We start from the raw sequence: 15,607 nt of genomic DNA, 5'->3' as shown, positions 1-15,607 counted from the left end.
CCTGAAGGGCACCTATGTTATCGTGACGGTCACTCCTTCGGTGTTAGGTGGTCCTCTGGATTATCTTGGGATTTGAATTATGTTCTACCTGCCAATTTTGGCTGTGTATCGCACTTTTTTAAGTTACATTAATTATCGACTTTTTTTTTTAAAAAAAAAAATCTTTTTAATGATTTTATTCTTGACTGAGTTATCTTCAATGGGAAGAGACTTTAAATGAGCTATTTTAATAGAATAAATCACCTTTGAGTTGCAAAATAAATTAACTTTGAATTGTTTGACTTTAAATCTCGATTTCTCATTTCGGAATCGGTATCAGATAGAACAGAGTTACGAAAATAGATTGATACGAAGATAAGATTGAATGTGGCTCAGATGCGTAGATAAAATTTTTTTAAAAATAGTTTTAAATTGACCTTGAATTACTAAAATTGATTTTAGTTTTTAACTATCAGTTTATGTTAAATTACCTAATTTTTGAGCTTTATTTTTCAAAAAAAAAAAAAAAACAGGAATCAACTACATGAAGTTGTTAAATTTTGATTTTGAATCTCGATTTCTCATTTTAACATCGGTATCCAGATACGAATTAAACTTTTTTTTTCTTTTTGTTAGTTTTATTTTAAACTATTTTATCTTCAAAGAGGAGAAGTAGTTTTAGTGAAGGAGATCATTAATGTAATAATACATTAATTGGTTTTTATTTCTCATCATTAGTTACTTTTAAAAGTTATTTACTTAAAAAAAAAATATTAAGCTTCGAAACTTTGGTTTCACAATTTGAAATTGGTATTGGTTACGATTTTCAGCAAAACTTTATTAACATGTCGGTAATCATAAAAATTGCCTTTTTTGATAAGAACTGATTAACCAATCATTTAAAAATTTAACTGCCATTTATATTTGAAGGCGTAAAATGTGCTCTTAATTGTTCAGTATGATTACGTTTGCGATACAGTGCACATTATGTTGACTGTTTTCAATTCAATAATGCTGCAAAACACTACCAATTATGCAACTTTTTAGCATTTTGCAGTTTAATTTTGCTAAATACATCTAAAGAGTTAATGAAATTAATCGCTCTTTTTATTTATTTCTTTGAATACTCCACTTAAAAAGATTTCTAATGCTTACAGCTTTTCCTTTATTAAAAAAAGTAAATGAATTAAAAGTTGGAAAAAAAATTCTGTTTTAATTTTATTTTTATATATCTTATAATTAGATTTTAAAAAATTCCTACATCTTTTTTTTTTTTTTTTTCAAATTACCGACCTATTTCATAGATAATTTTTACATCTTTTTTTTCTTTTTTTTTTTCAAATTACCAACCTATTTTATAAATAATTTTCTGGTTATCAAAAATAAATATAAAAAAGAAAACTTAGAAAAAATCGACAAATACTTACTGTTATAGGCATAAAAAAAGGAAGAAAACTATTATTATCAAAACTTAAGGAAGGAGCGGTAGCAACTTGTTGCCCCTTTTCTGCTATTGAATTCGTTACGTTCCATCCCACCCCCTCACGTCGTCTTTTGTCGGGAGTTGCAAAAAGTTAATTGAATCCCGGATTAAAGAAATAGTTATAAGAAACTTCAGACCTATTGTTTGAGGATGAGAAAGAAAAATTATCGAAAAATAACCAAAAGATCAATTTCAGCCCCTACTATCCTTTTAATTTTTCCTCTTTGTTTTTTTGCGCGTGTTGGCTTCGTTTTTACCCCCTCCCCCTTGCGAGAACGTCGAATTTTTAAATGCGTTTCATGCTGTAATTAGTATGTAAAGCCGTTAACTTCTTTCAACAAGTGTATAAAAATTTAATAAGAGATTATCCTAGTATTTTTACTTGTATGGTTTTTCGTCAGAGTAAACGAAAAAAAATATGGTAACAATAAAAGGGGTTGAGAAAAAAAAAGACTTGTGTTTTGACTGCGAAAGGGTTTCCAATCCCCATTGTACTGCTTGTTATTATAAAATTCCCTTTGTGTCGTTTTCCTGGGATTTTTGGAAGAAGTTGATTTATAATGCACAAACTTTTCGTTAAATTTTTTTCCCCCTCATTTTGCTATTTTTCCCTTCTCAAAATCTTTTTAGGGGATTAACTATCGAGATTTTCGAAAGAAAGTGCAAAATTTTAGACTAATCGGCATTCACCTGAAAAATATCTAGTTTTTATTAATTTATTGAAGTATTTTTTGTATATATATATATATTTTTTTTTTTGGATTCTCCTATTTTTCTCTATTGTCTTTGCAATTTTTCTATCGTTAATGAAAAGCTAAACGTCTTTATGAATACTTTGACAAAAATATTTTTTTCCTTTGTTGCATGCCGACAAAAAGTGGTATTTTGTGTAATTTTTAATAAGTTCAAGGATTAGCAATTCACGGAAATGAGGAAAGAAAAATTAATCTTTGCATAAATAAATCGTCACTCTTAAGTAGTATATGGTATTTATTGTGATTTACTTACTTGTATAATACAAATGGAATAAATATTTTATAAAAATAAATAAATTAAGATAATACTATTTTTTAATTACTCTTTAAAACAAAAAATATGTAGTCAGTGCACTGACTTTTTTCTGCTTTGATGCATGACTTTTTCGTGTTATTCAAAGGATTCACTATCAATGGATAGTAGCGATGTAAGTAACTTCATAAGATTATTAGATACTAGTGGGCTGCGCCCCCTACTCGCTAACGCTCGCCAACCCCCGAAAATTGCTACGCAATCTTATATGGTTTGCTTCGCTCGCTACTAACTTAGGTACAAAATTCTAAGAATTCAAAACAAACATTCAAATCCATGTAACAACTTTTTTAAAAAAAAAAAATTACATCTTTCTAGTAAATACTAAGTCATTAAAATAAATTTGAGTTCAAATAAATGACATGTAATTCGCTAAATCTAATAGAAATGTGCTATAGTATAATTCGTGATATAAATCAAAAATCGTCAAATAAATTCGTAATATATAAATTCGTGAAAAAAAGCGCTTTCGACAAAATACTAAAATAGAGATCTATCGACAAAGACTACTCACTTCTGCCTAGCTTAATAGTATGAGATTGCCGCAGCTGATGCTCTCTGGTTATTTCAGTTTCCGTTTTTAAAAGCGCTATATGTTGAGCCACCTCAGCTAGATTTGGCATGTGACATTTTTAGCGGCAATCATTGGTCGATTCGCCGTGTTTGAGAAATAGTAACGTAAAGAAAACAAAGCAAACGTTGCCACCGGCGGAAAAGAAATACAGCCAAAATTTGGGAGCCACGTAAGAGAATTATATATATTAGATGTTACGTAATGTGCATTCTTACATTTTAAGGTACTTCGAACTTACTATTATACATGCGATATAAAAGGAATTGCCATTGCTTTAAAATGTATAAATATTTATATTATTTGAAAATTTTTTAAACTTTTTAAATTACAGCCCATTCCACAAGATTTTTCCTCTTACATGGAAATTATTAAACAACGCAGTGTTGCAATATTTTCAAATATCGCTGACAGATTTATCTTTAAATTTCTCGTCTAATTCTTTAATCATTACATTTCTTATTTTATATGCATATACAATTATCCTTTCGAACACAGTGAAAGTAATAGCATGTATTCTTAAGTTTTATTGTGAATTCATTAATATGTCTTGGCATTTTACAATATAAGAGCCATACTTGTAGAAAATGATACTCTTGGCCACCGCGGCATTATTTACTTTATTTCTGAAAGCTGTGAGTGGCATCAGTTGGCTTGTTTATAATTCTCATGGAACGTTTGTGTTATGTGCTTGCCGTTAGTTCTTACCTGTTTTATTCATAATAAATGTTTTGTCCTAGTTAACTCTTCGTATTCTATTTAATAATTACAAACGCAATCTTTAATATTTATAAATCCTGCAAGCTGGATAAGTATTTTGAACCGTTTGCAACAATACTATTGATTATGAATTGAAATTTATCGTTTGCATTAGTAAGTTTCTTGTTAAAATTGGCAATACTTGATGTCTGTATCATAATATGTACGTATTTTCTTTTTTCATGTGATAAAGTAATTGTTTGCATTCTTTTTTTTTAAAAAAAAAATCTATCAAACATCTTAATATTTGTTGGCTATTACCCAATCGTATAAATATATCTATTTTTCTGATATAGTGAAACCAATCCTTCTAGTCAAGTTGACTTTTCTTTATTGATCTGTCGATAAAAGCCACGCTAAAAGAGAGATTTATCCATTTCTTGAAAAGTCCGAGAGTAATTAATGGTAAATTGTCAGGCGACGAAGAGAGTTGCGCGCAAAGATTTTTGGAAAGTTAAGACGCGAAGAAAGACAATGCGTAACCCCGACTGAAAAGTAAAGGGAAGAGCAAAAACTTTTATCAGATTACGCGGGCTGCCTTTTAATCAGGGGTATTCATGAATTTATCTATCTCATTTTCACCTCGTTTCGCGACCAAACACCCTCTAAACGGCTTGCGTTAACGATCGAACGATTGCAATAACCCCCCTATCGATTCAGTTTTCACAAGACGACGAATATTCACCACCTTCACCCATTTTCTCGCCTTCAACCCTTTTCTCCCTTTTACAAAAATCCAAAAATTAAAATTTTCCTCCGCACCGAAACTCTTTCGCGATTGGTCCTCTCACTCTTTCTTCCCCACCCCGTCCTATACCTTTTCTCATCTATTAATAAGAAATGCCAATATTTATGTGCCTAATTAGATAACTTTATAAACCCGTATCTCGCGCATGTTAATCAAGAATAACAATATATTTTCGTCACTGCTAGTTCCATTAATCGCACCAAGCGTCAAGAAAAGAGAGAGAGAGAACAGCACAAGTAGAAAATTAATGATCGTTTAATGCACAAAATTAGAGAAGAGATAATTATATTTTTCTTCAAGTGTGTGTGTATGTATGTGTGTTGGTGCGTCTAATTTGAATACTGGCGGCGGGGTACGGCTAATTTCTAATTAAATTTTCCCGAATTTTCATATATCTAATTACATATTTCTGAAAAGCGAAGCATTTGTGAGAAAAGCGGATGTGTGTGTGTGGATATGTGTATATATATATCAGGAAAGAAGAGGTGGGGGGAGGTTACTCCAGAAAGAATAACAAATGCCGCTCTAAAACTTTCTGCAGACATTTTTGGGATCCGAAACGCGAGCGTTTTCATCATTTCATTTTTCTGCTGCTCTCCCTCTTTAATCAACAATCCTGATTTTCACAGAAATAAAGTAATTAGCCCACTCACACTTCTCTTCTCAATTAAAACAGCTTCAGACACACGTGGACGAGGCCTTTATTTTTGGGTGCAATGCGACACAGAAAAGGTTTCGCCTTCTCATAAAACGACAAAATTCTTCTTAATTGGGTAAATTGAATATGATTGCATCGTGCTATTAAGTAGTTAGACGACGAAAAAGCTCACTCGTTTCATTTGCCATTTCAAACGGTCACCATAAAAGTCTTGCGTTATTGCCACCTGGTGTTAAAAAAAATCATATTTTTTATCTTTTGCATCGTTTTTGTACAATTAGTGGACACATTTCGAAAAAAAAATACGCATTTTTATAAATAGAATCGTAAAATAATGTATTGTGCAAGAAGACTCTAAAGATATATATTACATACATATTATATACACTTTGTAACACTTTTAAATTTTTGCTTTGCTAATTAAGACATCATACACATTAGATTAAAAAAAAAATTTACAGCCAACATTGGTTCTTTTTCTTCTTCCTCCATTTTTCTTATTTTAAAAATTATATTTATTTGTTATTGAAAGGGTATTGTAAAGAAAAAAAGAAAAAATGATTACAATTATAATTAGAACTTATTTAATTAACGTGATTTTATTATTTTCATAATTTGGGTACGTTTAAAATATTTAGTAAATAACTGTCGAATATATATTTTTTTCTTTGCTTCATAGGAATTGATAAGCCTAAATTATTGTCACTTTTTAGCGCTAAATAGCTTAATAAAGCAAAATAGCTTATAGCGCCCTCTTTTAGAAAAAAGCGAGGGAATTTTGAAAGGCAATAATGCTTATTCTTTTCTATGTTAGAATTTAAAGCCGATCCCACATAATCATAATTTGATTTCAAAATTGATTGGTACTTCGTCAAATTTTTTTTGCACCTTCTGGTAAATGAAAGCTGATGTGACTGGGTGGATTTTAATTTTTTTTTTTTTTCGCATGGAATGATAATTTATTATGTAAAAAAATGTGTAGTAGGTTTTAAATTATATTCATGAGTCAGCAATATATTTTCCAAACTTTTATGGTTTAATGCAAGTGTAACAAAACAATTCTGACTTAACAGAAAGTTTCGGAAAAGTTTTTAGAACTGAGACTTCATTTTTCCAATTTCTTATGACTTGTAGCGCCATCTCGCGATCTCAAAATGAAAGAAATGTGTTGAAAATAGAGAGAAAGAACGGCTGGGCAGCGCCGTTCAGATGATTGATAATTGAAAAATGAGAACCCAGAGCCTGTCGTGCACCCAATTTATTTTATGTCATACTCAGGGGAAACCTGCATCCTGTTGCTTAGCATTGGAAATGATGAATGAACCTGAATTTGTTCTGGATTATACATAGAAAAGCTGGCCAACAAAATAGTTTTGTTAATTGATGAGTAATCTTTGGCGAAAGTTGGCCGGAGTAAAAGAAGTAATTGAAACCGCGTTTCATTAAATGGAGAGGCGGGCTTTGTTTAATTCTTTTTTATTCCTTTCATTCTCTGCATTCTACAAATCTGCCTGAACGTGCCCCGTTAATTCTCTTTTTTTTTTTCATTTCCCCTTTCCCCTTATACTTTCTGCATTACCTTCACGTTTATATGCATTCTCATCCTTAATTATTTTAGAGATCCAAGATAATTATGTGCACCATTCAGTTTTATGTACTTACCTGCACTCAGCAGCAGCTATTTTTCGTATGTCAAAGTGCCTCGGAACTCCCGCTGACTCTTGTGTATGTTGCTTCGAATAAAATCTCTCCTCATATATTACTTATTTAGTCAAAGCTTGTTTTGGAATTTTAAATTTCGTATGGGAGGAGATGATTTCGCCCTTGGAAAGGTTGTTCCACTAAATTTATCAAGTTGTATTACCGACGACTGCTACCGATTCTAAAAGTGCTCGACGTCTGTAAAAATTGAAATACATGCAGTGTAAATGTTCTCCGTCCATTCTCAGTATTATATTTTCGAAAAAAAAAATAAATAAATCGGAAATTAATTCTTTTTTTTTTAAGAAAATTAAGTTATGTATTCAACATAGTTTATTTAATAAAGAACTTTTAATCGTTTGCTCTAAATATTGAAATTTCGAAGAAAAAAAAAATTTAAACTGTCTTTTATTTTTATCTTTTTATAATTTCAGATTATTATAAGTAAATTTAGTAGACCAAGTTAAATTTAATTTTCTTCCGCTTTTGGCAAGAGAGAAATATTTTATCAAATTTCCCTAATTTATGTCATAAAGAATAAATAATCGTTTGTTGTAAATATAAACATTTCAGACGTTTTCTTTATGTTGATGTCATACTTTATAGTTCCAGAAATATAAATTAATAAATTAAAATAATTGTAATTTTTTTTATATATAATTTATATTGAGTAGATTTTTTTAAATTTAATCACATTGAGGCACATTCAATCCATTTGTGGCTGTTGTACCTTTTTAAGTTTACCTTTCTTGCACAGAAACAAATTGATGTTTGGCACTTTTTATTTATTTATTTATTTTAGTTTATATAAATATTTTTTTGTACATTATAATGAGCCTTGCAATTTTTTACTTACTTTATTGTATTTTTATTTGTTATCTTTTAAATGACCTTGACTAATACTAAATATCCTGAAATTATGAAATTATTATCTATTTAAAAAGTTCATTATTTGTAATTAGACTGACTGAGCTTAGTTAAGAATGTATTTTACTTATAAGATACATTATTTTTACTCTTATTCTTAGGAATTAAATGTTTGGAAGCAGTTGGAAATGTAAACGAAATCTTCATTCAAATTATTATTTTTATTTGTATTAATGTGCTTATTTTCAAATTTTAAATAATAATTCATGGTATTTTAGGCATACAGACTCCCATAAAAGAATTGGCAGCTATGATAAAACGTAAGTAAATAAGTGTCGCGTTAATTCCTTTTAATTGATCATAGCTATGTTTAAAATCAACTGGATAATTGACAATATATCCTTATCAATACAGAAGAAGACGCAATCAATTAAAGATTTTCATGTATCATAATGAGAAAAAGATTTCTTTTTAAGTATTTATGTTTTATCGTATACTGATATTTTTTTCTCACTTTTATCCTTTTAAGGGAAAGTTTGTTCCTTTAACACTAGATTGCCCAAGGAAGTCATTTTGACTGCTTCTTAATTTCAATCAGGAAAACAAGGATGTATATAATGACACAATTTCGTAGAATTTTGTGTCTTTTTTTACAACATATAATTTTTTTTATTGTTAATATTTACTAATAACTTGTAATGTAACTGTAAATAACATAAAAAATATTAAAAATTAATTTTAAACATATTTCTTTACACATTATTTATTTTCCCCCAATTCAGTCATTTTGACTGCTTTTGGGCAATATAGGTATGCACTAAGTTACAGTCTTTTTAGTGTTAAGTAAATAAAATAAATTGTATAAAATTATTAAACTTGAAATAAATTAACTAAGCAATATAAAATTTACTTTCTTATTTTTTATTAATTAGAAACGATAAAAATGATTGTTTAATCAACGTACTTTATCTTATTCCTAACTAATACCTTTATAATTACCTTGCACCTTATTTTGAAATAATGTTTTTATTATTTTTTTACTGAACTGGGGAAGATACCATAGCTATTAAACTTTCTGAAATATGCATAAAATTACAAATGGGATTATTGTATCGAAGTATTGAAGATGTTGACTAACTAAGAAAATTCATCGAAAAAATCACTGTAAAAGTTTAATAATACCTAATTTATTTTAATAATTCTTTACCCTTTATATTTGTAATTACAACTATGTTAGAATTCTGAATGTTTCACTCCATTATCCATGATTATTATTCCAATTATACGGCATCCTAGTATTTCAAATCATTCGAAAGATTATAGCCTTATCTTATATCATTCGTATTCTGAAATTTTATATCAGTTGAATTTCATACTGTTACTGAAATGTAGGGTAAAAAATACTGGTCGACTTATTCGACTTTCGATTTGTGTTCTTGTACATGCTTAAACATTTACCGTCAATGAGTAATACTGGAATGACACAGTTCTCTTATCTTATCTACCATTTAACGTGTTTGCGTTTGAAAATATTTACTTCAGTAGTTTTTATTTCATACTGCTTTTTTGTCTGTTTGTTTTTTTCAAAATGAATAACTTTTTACGTTTCTTTCAGGCGATGAGGAAAATTGCAATAGCGTCCCGTCCACACCTAATCCCATGGCTATGCCCCAGCAAGAGGCCCTGAATCTGGAAACGCGGAATTCAGATCGGCGGGACCACAAACCTTTGAACATGGCTTCTCGTAAGCCTCACCTGAATGATGAAACACCTCATCCAAAGAGGCTGAAGATGGAAGATGACAGGCTTCCACCAAAATCACTAAATATGCCCAGCACAAATATTAGAATCACTAGCAGCTCACGTAAGTTCTTTTTGTCATTTATCTTCGTAAAATATTCAAATTTTTCTCCAATAGAAAGGTCGCCACCGTGTTTCGAAGAATACATTGTTAACATATTGTATTTTAAGTATGAAGAAAGAAAATATAGTTTTAATTTCTAAAATTAATCGTTAAAAAGAACTTTTAAAGAAAGAAAGAGGCGATGCAACGCTAAACATAGAAAGGAGTACACATATTCTTTGGCTATGTGTATTCCACTATTGGGCATTTAATATTTCCCTTTTGGGTATTGAATATTTCTTTTTTGGGTTTGCAAATGTCTTTGTGTATATTCTTTGGCTGAGGTGCAAACTTTTTTATTTCATATCGCACTCAAGCAAACCAACAAAGAGAATAACAAAATGATTGAGAAAATCATTGAATGATGAAATACATAAACAACAAAAAATTAATCGCGTAAAATGCTTTTACATCCCAAGGTTGACGTCTAATTGCTACTGCATTGGCTTTATTTTTAGTTTAATAGTATTTTATTTTAAATAGAGCTTTCCACGGATGTAATTTTTGCGACATATAAGGCAACTAAGAGATATCACGAGTGTAAAGTAATTAATATATGTGTATATATAGACCATATATATATATATGGTACCATAAAGATTGCATCTTAATATGAGGTAATCCGATCATTAAATGAAAAATTATTAAAGTGTTCTGTCTTTCATTTTGCTCACTATTTTAGTATAGGTAATTAATTTCGTTTAAATTTTTTATTGAATTTTCGTATTTTTATTTCAGATCCTGACGGAAGATCTTTAGAAGATGGATCCCTGATGGTTAGCATGGAAGTGAATGGCACTTTGTACCAAGGCGTACTATATGCTCATAAATTCTCCAATAAACGCCATTAGCGGACAAATCGCCTGAAAAAGACCCCTTGTGCCTTTTTGTATACTAAAACACAAACATAAGAAAAACTTGTTTTGGCTTTGAACCAAATGTTAATTTATGTGTTGTGTTCAAAACTAGTGATATTCTAGACTTTCAAAGAAGCAGCTTTTTTGCCAAACTACACCTGAATCTTTTTTCCTTCGACTGAAGATTACTTCAGAATAGTCTTTCTTGTCCCCTGCTTCGCTATTGTTTTGGACGACTTCTACAAAATCAACCAAAAAAAATTTCTGAACTCTTAATGACTTAAGCTGTACAGTTTCTGATCAAACACTGGCTGTCACCACAACCACAGACACTTATGTAAAGTGACTCTAATTCTCATAATCAAATGTACATTGTGAACAAGCGTCAATCTCTTTTTCTTCTTTTTTTTTTTTCGTTCTTGTTTTTAAAGTTTTCGTGTCTATTGTTGGAGCATATAAGCTGTGACTTAACCTTTAATTGTGATTATGTAGAATAATGTAAATAAGAAGTTTCTTAATTCTGACTTTTTAACAATGCTTTTAAATTGTTATCTCTTTGGATTTTATGATGCCATTTTTATTTTGAATACTTATTTCGATTTGAGTATAAACGTAACTTAGTGCTTTTAGCTTTATTTCATGTTTTAAATTCTACAAATAGACTGTATTCCACTCATATCTTGTCATTTAAAAAAAATTTTTTTTTAGCCTGGCTGAATTTAAATACAAATTGTCATTTTGTTTTAATTTTTCCATTATGTCTTCCAATCAAATAACGAATTAGGTTTGTTTTCATTTCGATTACATCAGTATTCATTGTTATTAGGGTTGCTTATTTACATGAATTTAATTCATAACGATTGGGAAGTAAAATGCATAAATATCAATGGTAAAACAGGTACTTTACGTGCGATATTTGAATTATTTTTCAATAATGTTTATATTTTTAATACGCAATTAAGTCATTGAAAGTTTGTTGATCAGTAGTTAAAGTTTTATTATTTCGTTTAATGTTTAAATTTTCATGATTTTTTCTTAGTTTAAAAAATGGATCAAGTATGAAATTTAGAAATTTTCATTTTCGAATTTTAACGATATTGTAATTTATGAAGATAGTAATTTTTATGAAATTTTAATATAAAAATAATTATTGACATCTAAATTTCCTAATGAAATTAATTTATAAATGTTAATATAAGAAAAAAGTTTAGTTGAAACATTTTAGGAACAATTACAGTAACTTTTTTTTTTTAAATTTTGTGATAGAAATGTAAGCGTTCATAATTTTTTTTTTGTAAGGAAATTATTTTTCTTTTAAATTTCCTTCAAATTTTCCCTTCTCTGCATTTCTAATTTACTGTATTTTAAAATATGGTTTAGTTTCTTTAGGTATATTCTAGCTTAATGTTCTAAAAGAAATTTTGAACTATGCGTTTATTTACCAAGCTTTTATTTCTGATTTTATCTATAAAAAAAAAGTTAAAAAGTTTGAATTTTCTCTTTTTTTTTCTTTGAGGTTTTTAAGCTGCTTCCAGAGAGCATTTTTTTAATTTAAGGTGTTAATTTTAATGGGTAATTACATTATCCAATGAGTTCCTGGCTTTAGTATTTATTTTGTTGTTTTGTGTTTTTTTGACTCAAATTGTCTGCGTGATTTGTGTGCATTAAGAGTATGAATTATGGTTATAAAAATTCACGTAAGAGAAAGTTGTACAGTATCTCAGGGAGCAAGCGTGAAATTTTTGTGTTTATGATTCAACAGTGTTATGTGACATATTGATGTTGTACATTTTTTTCTTTAAAATGCTTGTATTAGTTTTGTTTCACTATTCATGCAGGCTATTTTACCATTTGTATTTGTTTTTGTTTTGTTAATCATTATTTATTTGAATATTTTGAGTTTGCTAAGCAACTTGAAACAAATTTAAAAATTATACACTTCTTATTAAGAGATGGAAGCAATGACTTAAAACCACAGGCTGCATTATAGAGAAAAATAAAAAAAATTTTTACTATTTTTTTTTAAATTTAAAGGCAATACTAAATGTGGTTGTCAAAGCTGCCAACTCTTCCCCTCCCCCTTTTTTTTTCAGTAGACTACTCAATTTGTACATTTTAGGAAACTCCCTATCAGAAAGTTTCAGAGAAAATAATCTCAATCTTGATTGACATTTTATTTAATTTAATGCTGCTATAAATAAGTGCTACTTCTAAATAAAGAAGTAAACCTCATTTAAGCAATCAATTTGAAGCTTTTCAATTTTTAAATTGTCTAAATCTGTCATTTAGGTTTATTTCAAACTCTTTATTTTAAATTAATTATTATAACTAAACTGATATGAATTAAATATCTATTAAATATATTGCAACTTTCTTTTCTAATGAAAATTAAGTTGTTTATAAAGGATTAGGAAATTTATAATAATTAAGTATTTCCGAAATTTTTTTTAAGTCTCTTAGCTAACTCAAAGTAATGTGACACAAAGGCACTTATTGAGAGACTTTACAGTATGTACCATATTTTCTTGTGTATTTATTCACACTTGTTTGGAAATGAAAAGCACATTATTATGCGTAACAAAAAAATTATTCTCAGAAAACTTACTTTTGAATTTTGATCCTTTCAAGGGCAGTGGGACCTTACTTCCAGTTTTTATTTTATAATTCCCCTTAACGTTTGAAATTGTGCAGGTTAATCCATCACATTCTGCAACTCAGACTTCTTAAAAATGAACCATTTAACCTTTTAGCCATCTTTCACGAGAAATAATGTATGAACCAGATGCACTTAAATACCGTAAGGAGTAACACGTGATGTACTAGCCGTAATGTAAAAATATTTCGTGCGAATGTTCAGGAAATTGCATACTATCCCTAAGTATTCCGTAAGTATACTTCTATGAGTATTTCTTAGAGAGCTTTCCAATTCAAAATGAAATGGCTAAATTCACGAATAAAGAATTTCGTTTCGCTGATAACTGTTCTCAACGTTTATATAACAGTTATTTTTTTGAAAACCGTAATAGTGCTTCATTTTTAAAAAATGCTTACAAAAAGAACAAATTCATACCTTTAAATTTTCACATTAAATACTTTCAAAAAAATTAGAAATCTTCATTTGTTTTAGCAAAAGAAGCTTGATTATTTAGGGTTACTTAGTCGGAAGAAATTGGGAACAGCTGGTCTATGCAGACTGCTCGTTACGAAACCATATAGAGGAAACAGTTAACAGAATCCGTCTGATCATATAAATATAGTTTCTATAACCCTGGAGTGTTATAGAATCAATATTTGAACCAACCTTCATTTATTACCTGCAACATACTTTTATTGTCTGACTCTAGACTCAGCTAATGCTATAGTGCAAAGAAATATAGATATATTTTTTATAGAATGTATGTCCCTGCACCGTAGAGAGGAATCTAATATTTTCAAAGATAAAATTTGATCAATAAGTATCAAATAATCTGAAGCTATCAAATTTTTTTTCTATACCTAACTTATCTAATTTTATTGCAACCTCTGTAATTTCTCTCTGCATTTACGGAGAAGCAGTCTTTTAATATTTTTATTTTCATACTTAATTTCACTTTTTCTTGCATAAAAATTAGTTTGCATTATATATGAACTTACAGATTTGCGAATTATTTGCTAATAAAACTTATAAATTGAACCGTTTTAAAAAGTTTCCATGCGGAATTATTGTTTACCTCATTATTGTTAGAAACAGCTATAAGGAATTAAAATATAACAGCAGCTGAAAAATGGATGGCTAATTTCGCAGTTGTGTAATTGTTGTAATCTAGCACAGTTGCTTTCTAACCTAGCACTTTAGCAAAGTTAGTATTCAATTTGCTAGCATAACGAGCAAATAATACTATATATATATTTTTTTTAAAATTCAGATTATAGAGTGAAAATGAGTAATATGTTCAATAAACTACCGGATAAATAACCACATTCCGGCGTACGGGCATGTTAAAGTCCTACTACACTCCTACACTTAGCTAATAATATTAGTTATTCTTTATTCCGAGAACACAATGAGTGTGTATAACAAATTCTGGTTATTTAAAATTAAGCTCAACATTTTATCCAATGTAATCTAATGACAAAATATCCGATACAAAATCTATTTTGCCTTTGAAAGGATTAAAAACATTGGTTGGAGAAATACTAAAAATAATAAATTATGATTAAATTTAAAATAATTTTTTTTCTATGTACATTGAATGAAAGATTTTGTCTTTGTAATTGTAATCTGTACGATTTCATTGTTACGACAGATGTAAGGCTATCCTGTTTGAGAAGAATATTTTAAAGACATTGCAACTTCTGTGCATCAGAAATTAAGTGATTTGTGTGTAATATTTTTCAGAATGATTTTTAGATATTTTTGAGCTTAATTCATGGTCCTTATGCAAGGGGCATTCTGTGTTAAATTGATTTAATTTTGTTCTTCGAGCACGATTTTTTTTTTCTTGTATAAAATATGTGTTTGAATGTATTCAGTGGCTGAATTTTATGCTTAATCAGTCGTTGAAATCATTTTATGTTGCAATATAGTAATACATATCCGTGTTGCATTTTTCATAATTTATTTAAGAACGGAGGGGTTGACGTTGGCATTATAACTTGTTTTGCGTAAAGTGTTTTATAATGTGTGTTTTTCTCTTGTTTTTTTATGTGATAGAATTTGTCTCTTTGAATTTTAAAAGCTTAGATGGATTTCAACTTAAAAGAGAGGTATATAAATATTCAATAATTGTATCCATAGGTTACGAATATTTATTTTTCGCATATTTTATCAAGATTTGAGAATGTTTAATTTGTATATTTATCCGTAATATTGGCTTAGTAGATTTTTTTTTGTCTCAAAATATTAATTAGGAAAAAATAGTTTCAACATTATGCGTGTTAGTACTTACGAATCATTCTCACCAATTTTAATCTCTGTCATACTTCTGTGCATTTTGATTGTAGATAAATGTATATAAATATGTGCAAGTCAAA

At 28.8% G+C, this 15,607-nt stretch overlaps 1 protein-coding gene across 3 annotated transcripts in view; it reads left to right on the top strand.

The window, feature by feature from the left end:
* Window positions 1–13,657, top strand: part of LOC107452032 (AT-rich interactive domain-containing protein 3C) — a 172,154-nt gene extending 158,497 nt beyond the window's left edge. For 2 of the 3 annotated variants that reach the window (XM_071183474.1, XM_043039632.2), the window contains 3 exons: window positions 8,113–8,154; window positions 9,450–9,698; window positions 10,476–13,657. In XM_071183474.1, the coding sequence (XP_071039575.1) occupies window positions 8,113–8,154; window positions 9,450–9,698; window positions 10,476–10,588 (404 nt within the window). In that variant the 3' untranslated portion in view covers window positions 10,589–13,657. The remainder of the gene's footprint in view (window positions 1–8,112; window positions 8,155–9,449; window positions 9,699–10,475) is intronic. The other variant, XM_071183473.1, reaches the window with a different exon arrangement.
* Window positions 13,658–15,607: the final 1,950 nt, after the last annotated feature.

The sequence above is a fragment of the Parasteatoda tepidariorum genome, chromosome 7 (assembly GCF_043381705.1).
Source record: "Parasteatoda tepidariorum isolate YZ-2023 chromosome 7, CAS_Ptep_4.0, whole genome shotgun sequence".
NCBI classification, from domain to species: domain Eukaryota; kingdom Metazoa; phylum Arthropoda; class Arachnida; order Araneae; family Theridiidae; genus Parasteatoda; species Parasteatoda tepidariorum.
Note: the sequence above shows the minus strand (reverse complement) of the source record. Positions and strands in the feature narration are given on the sequence as shown.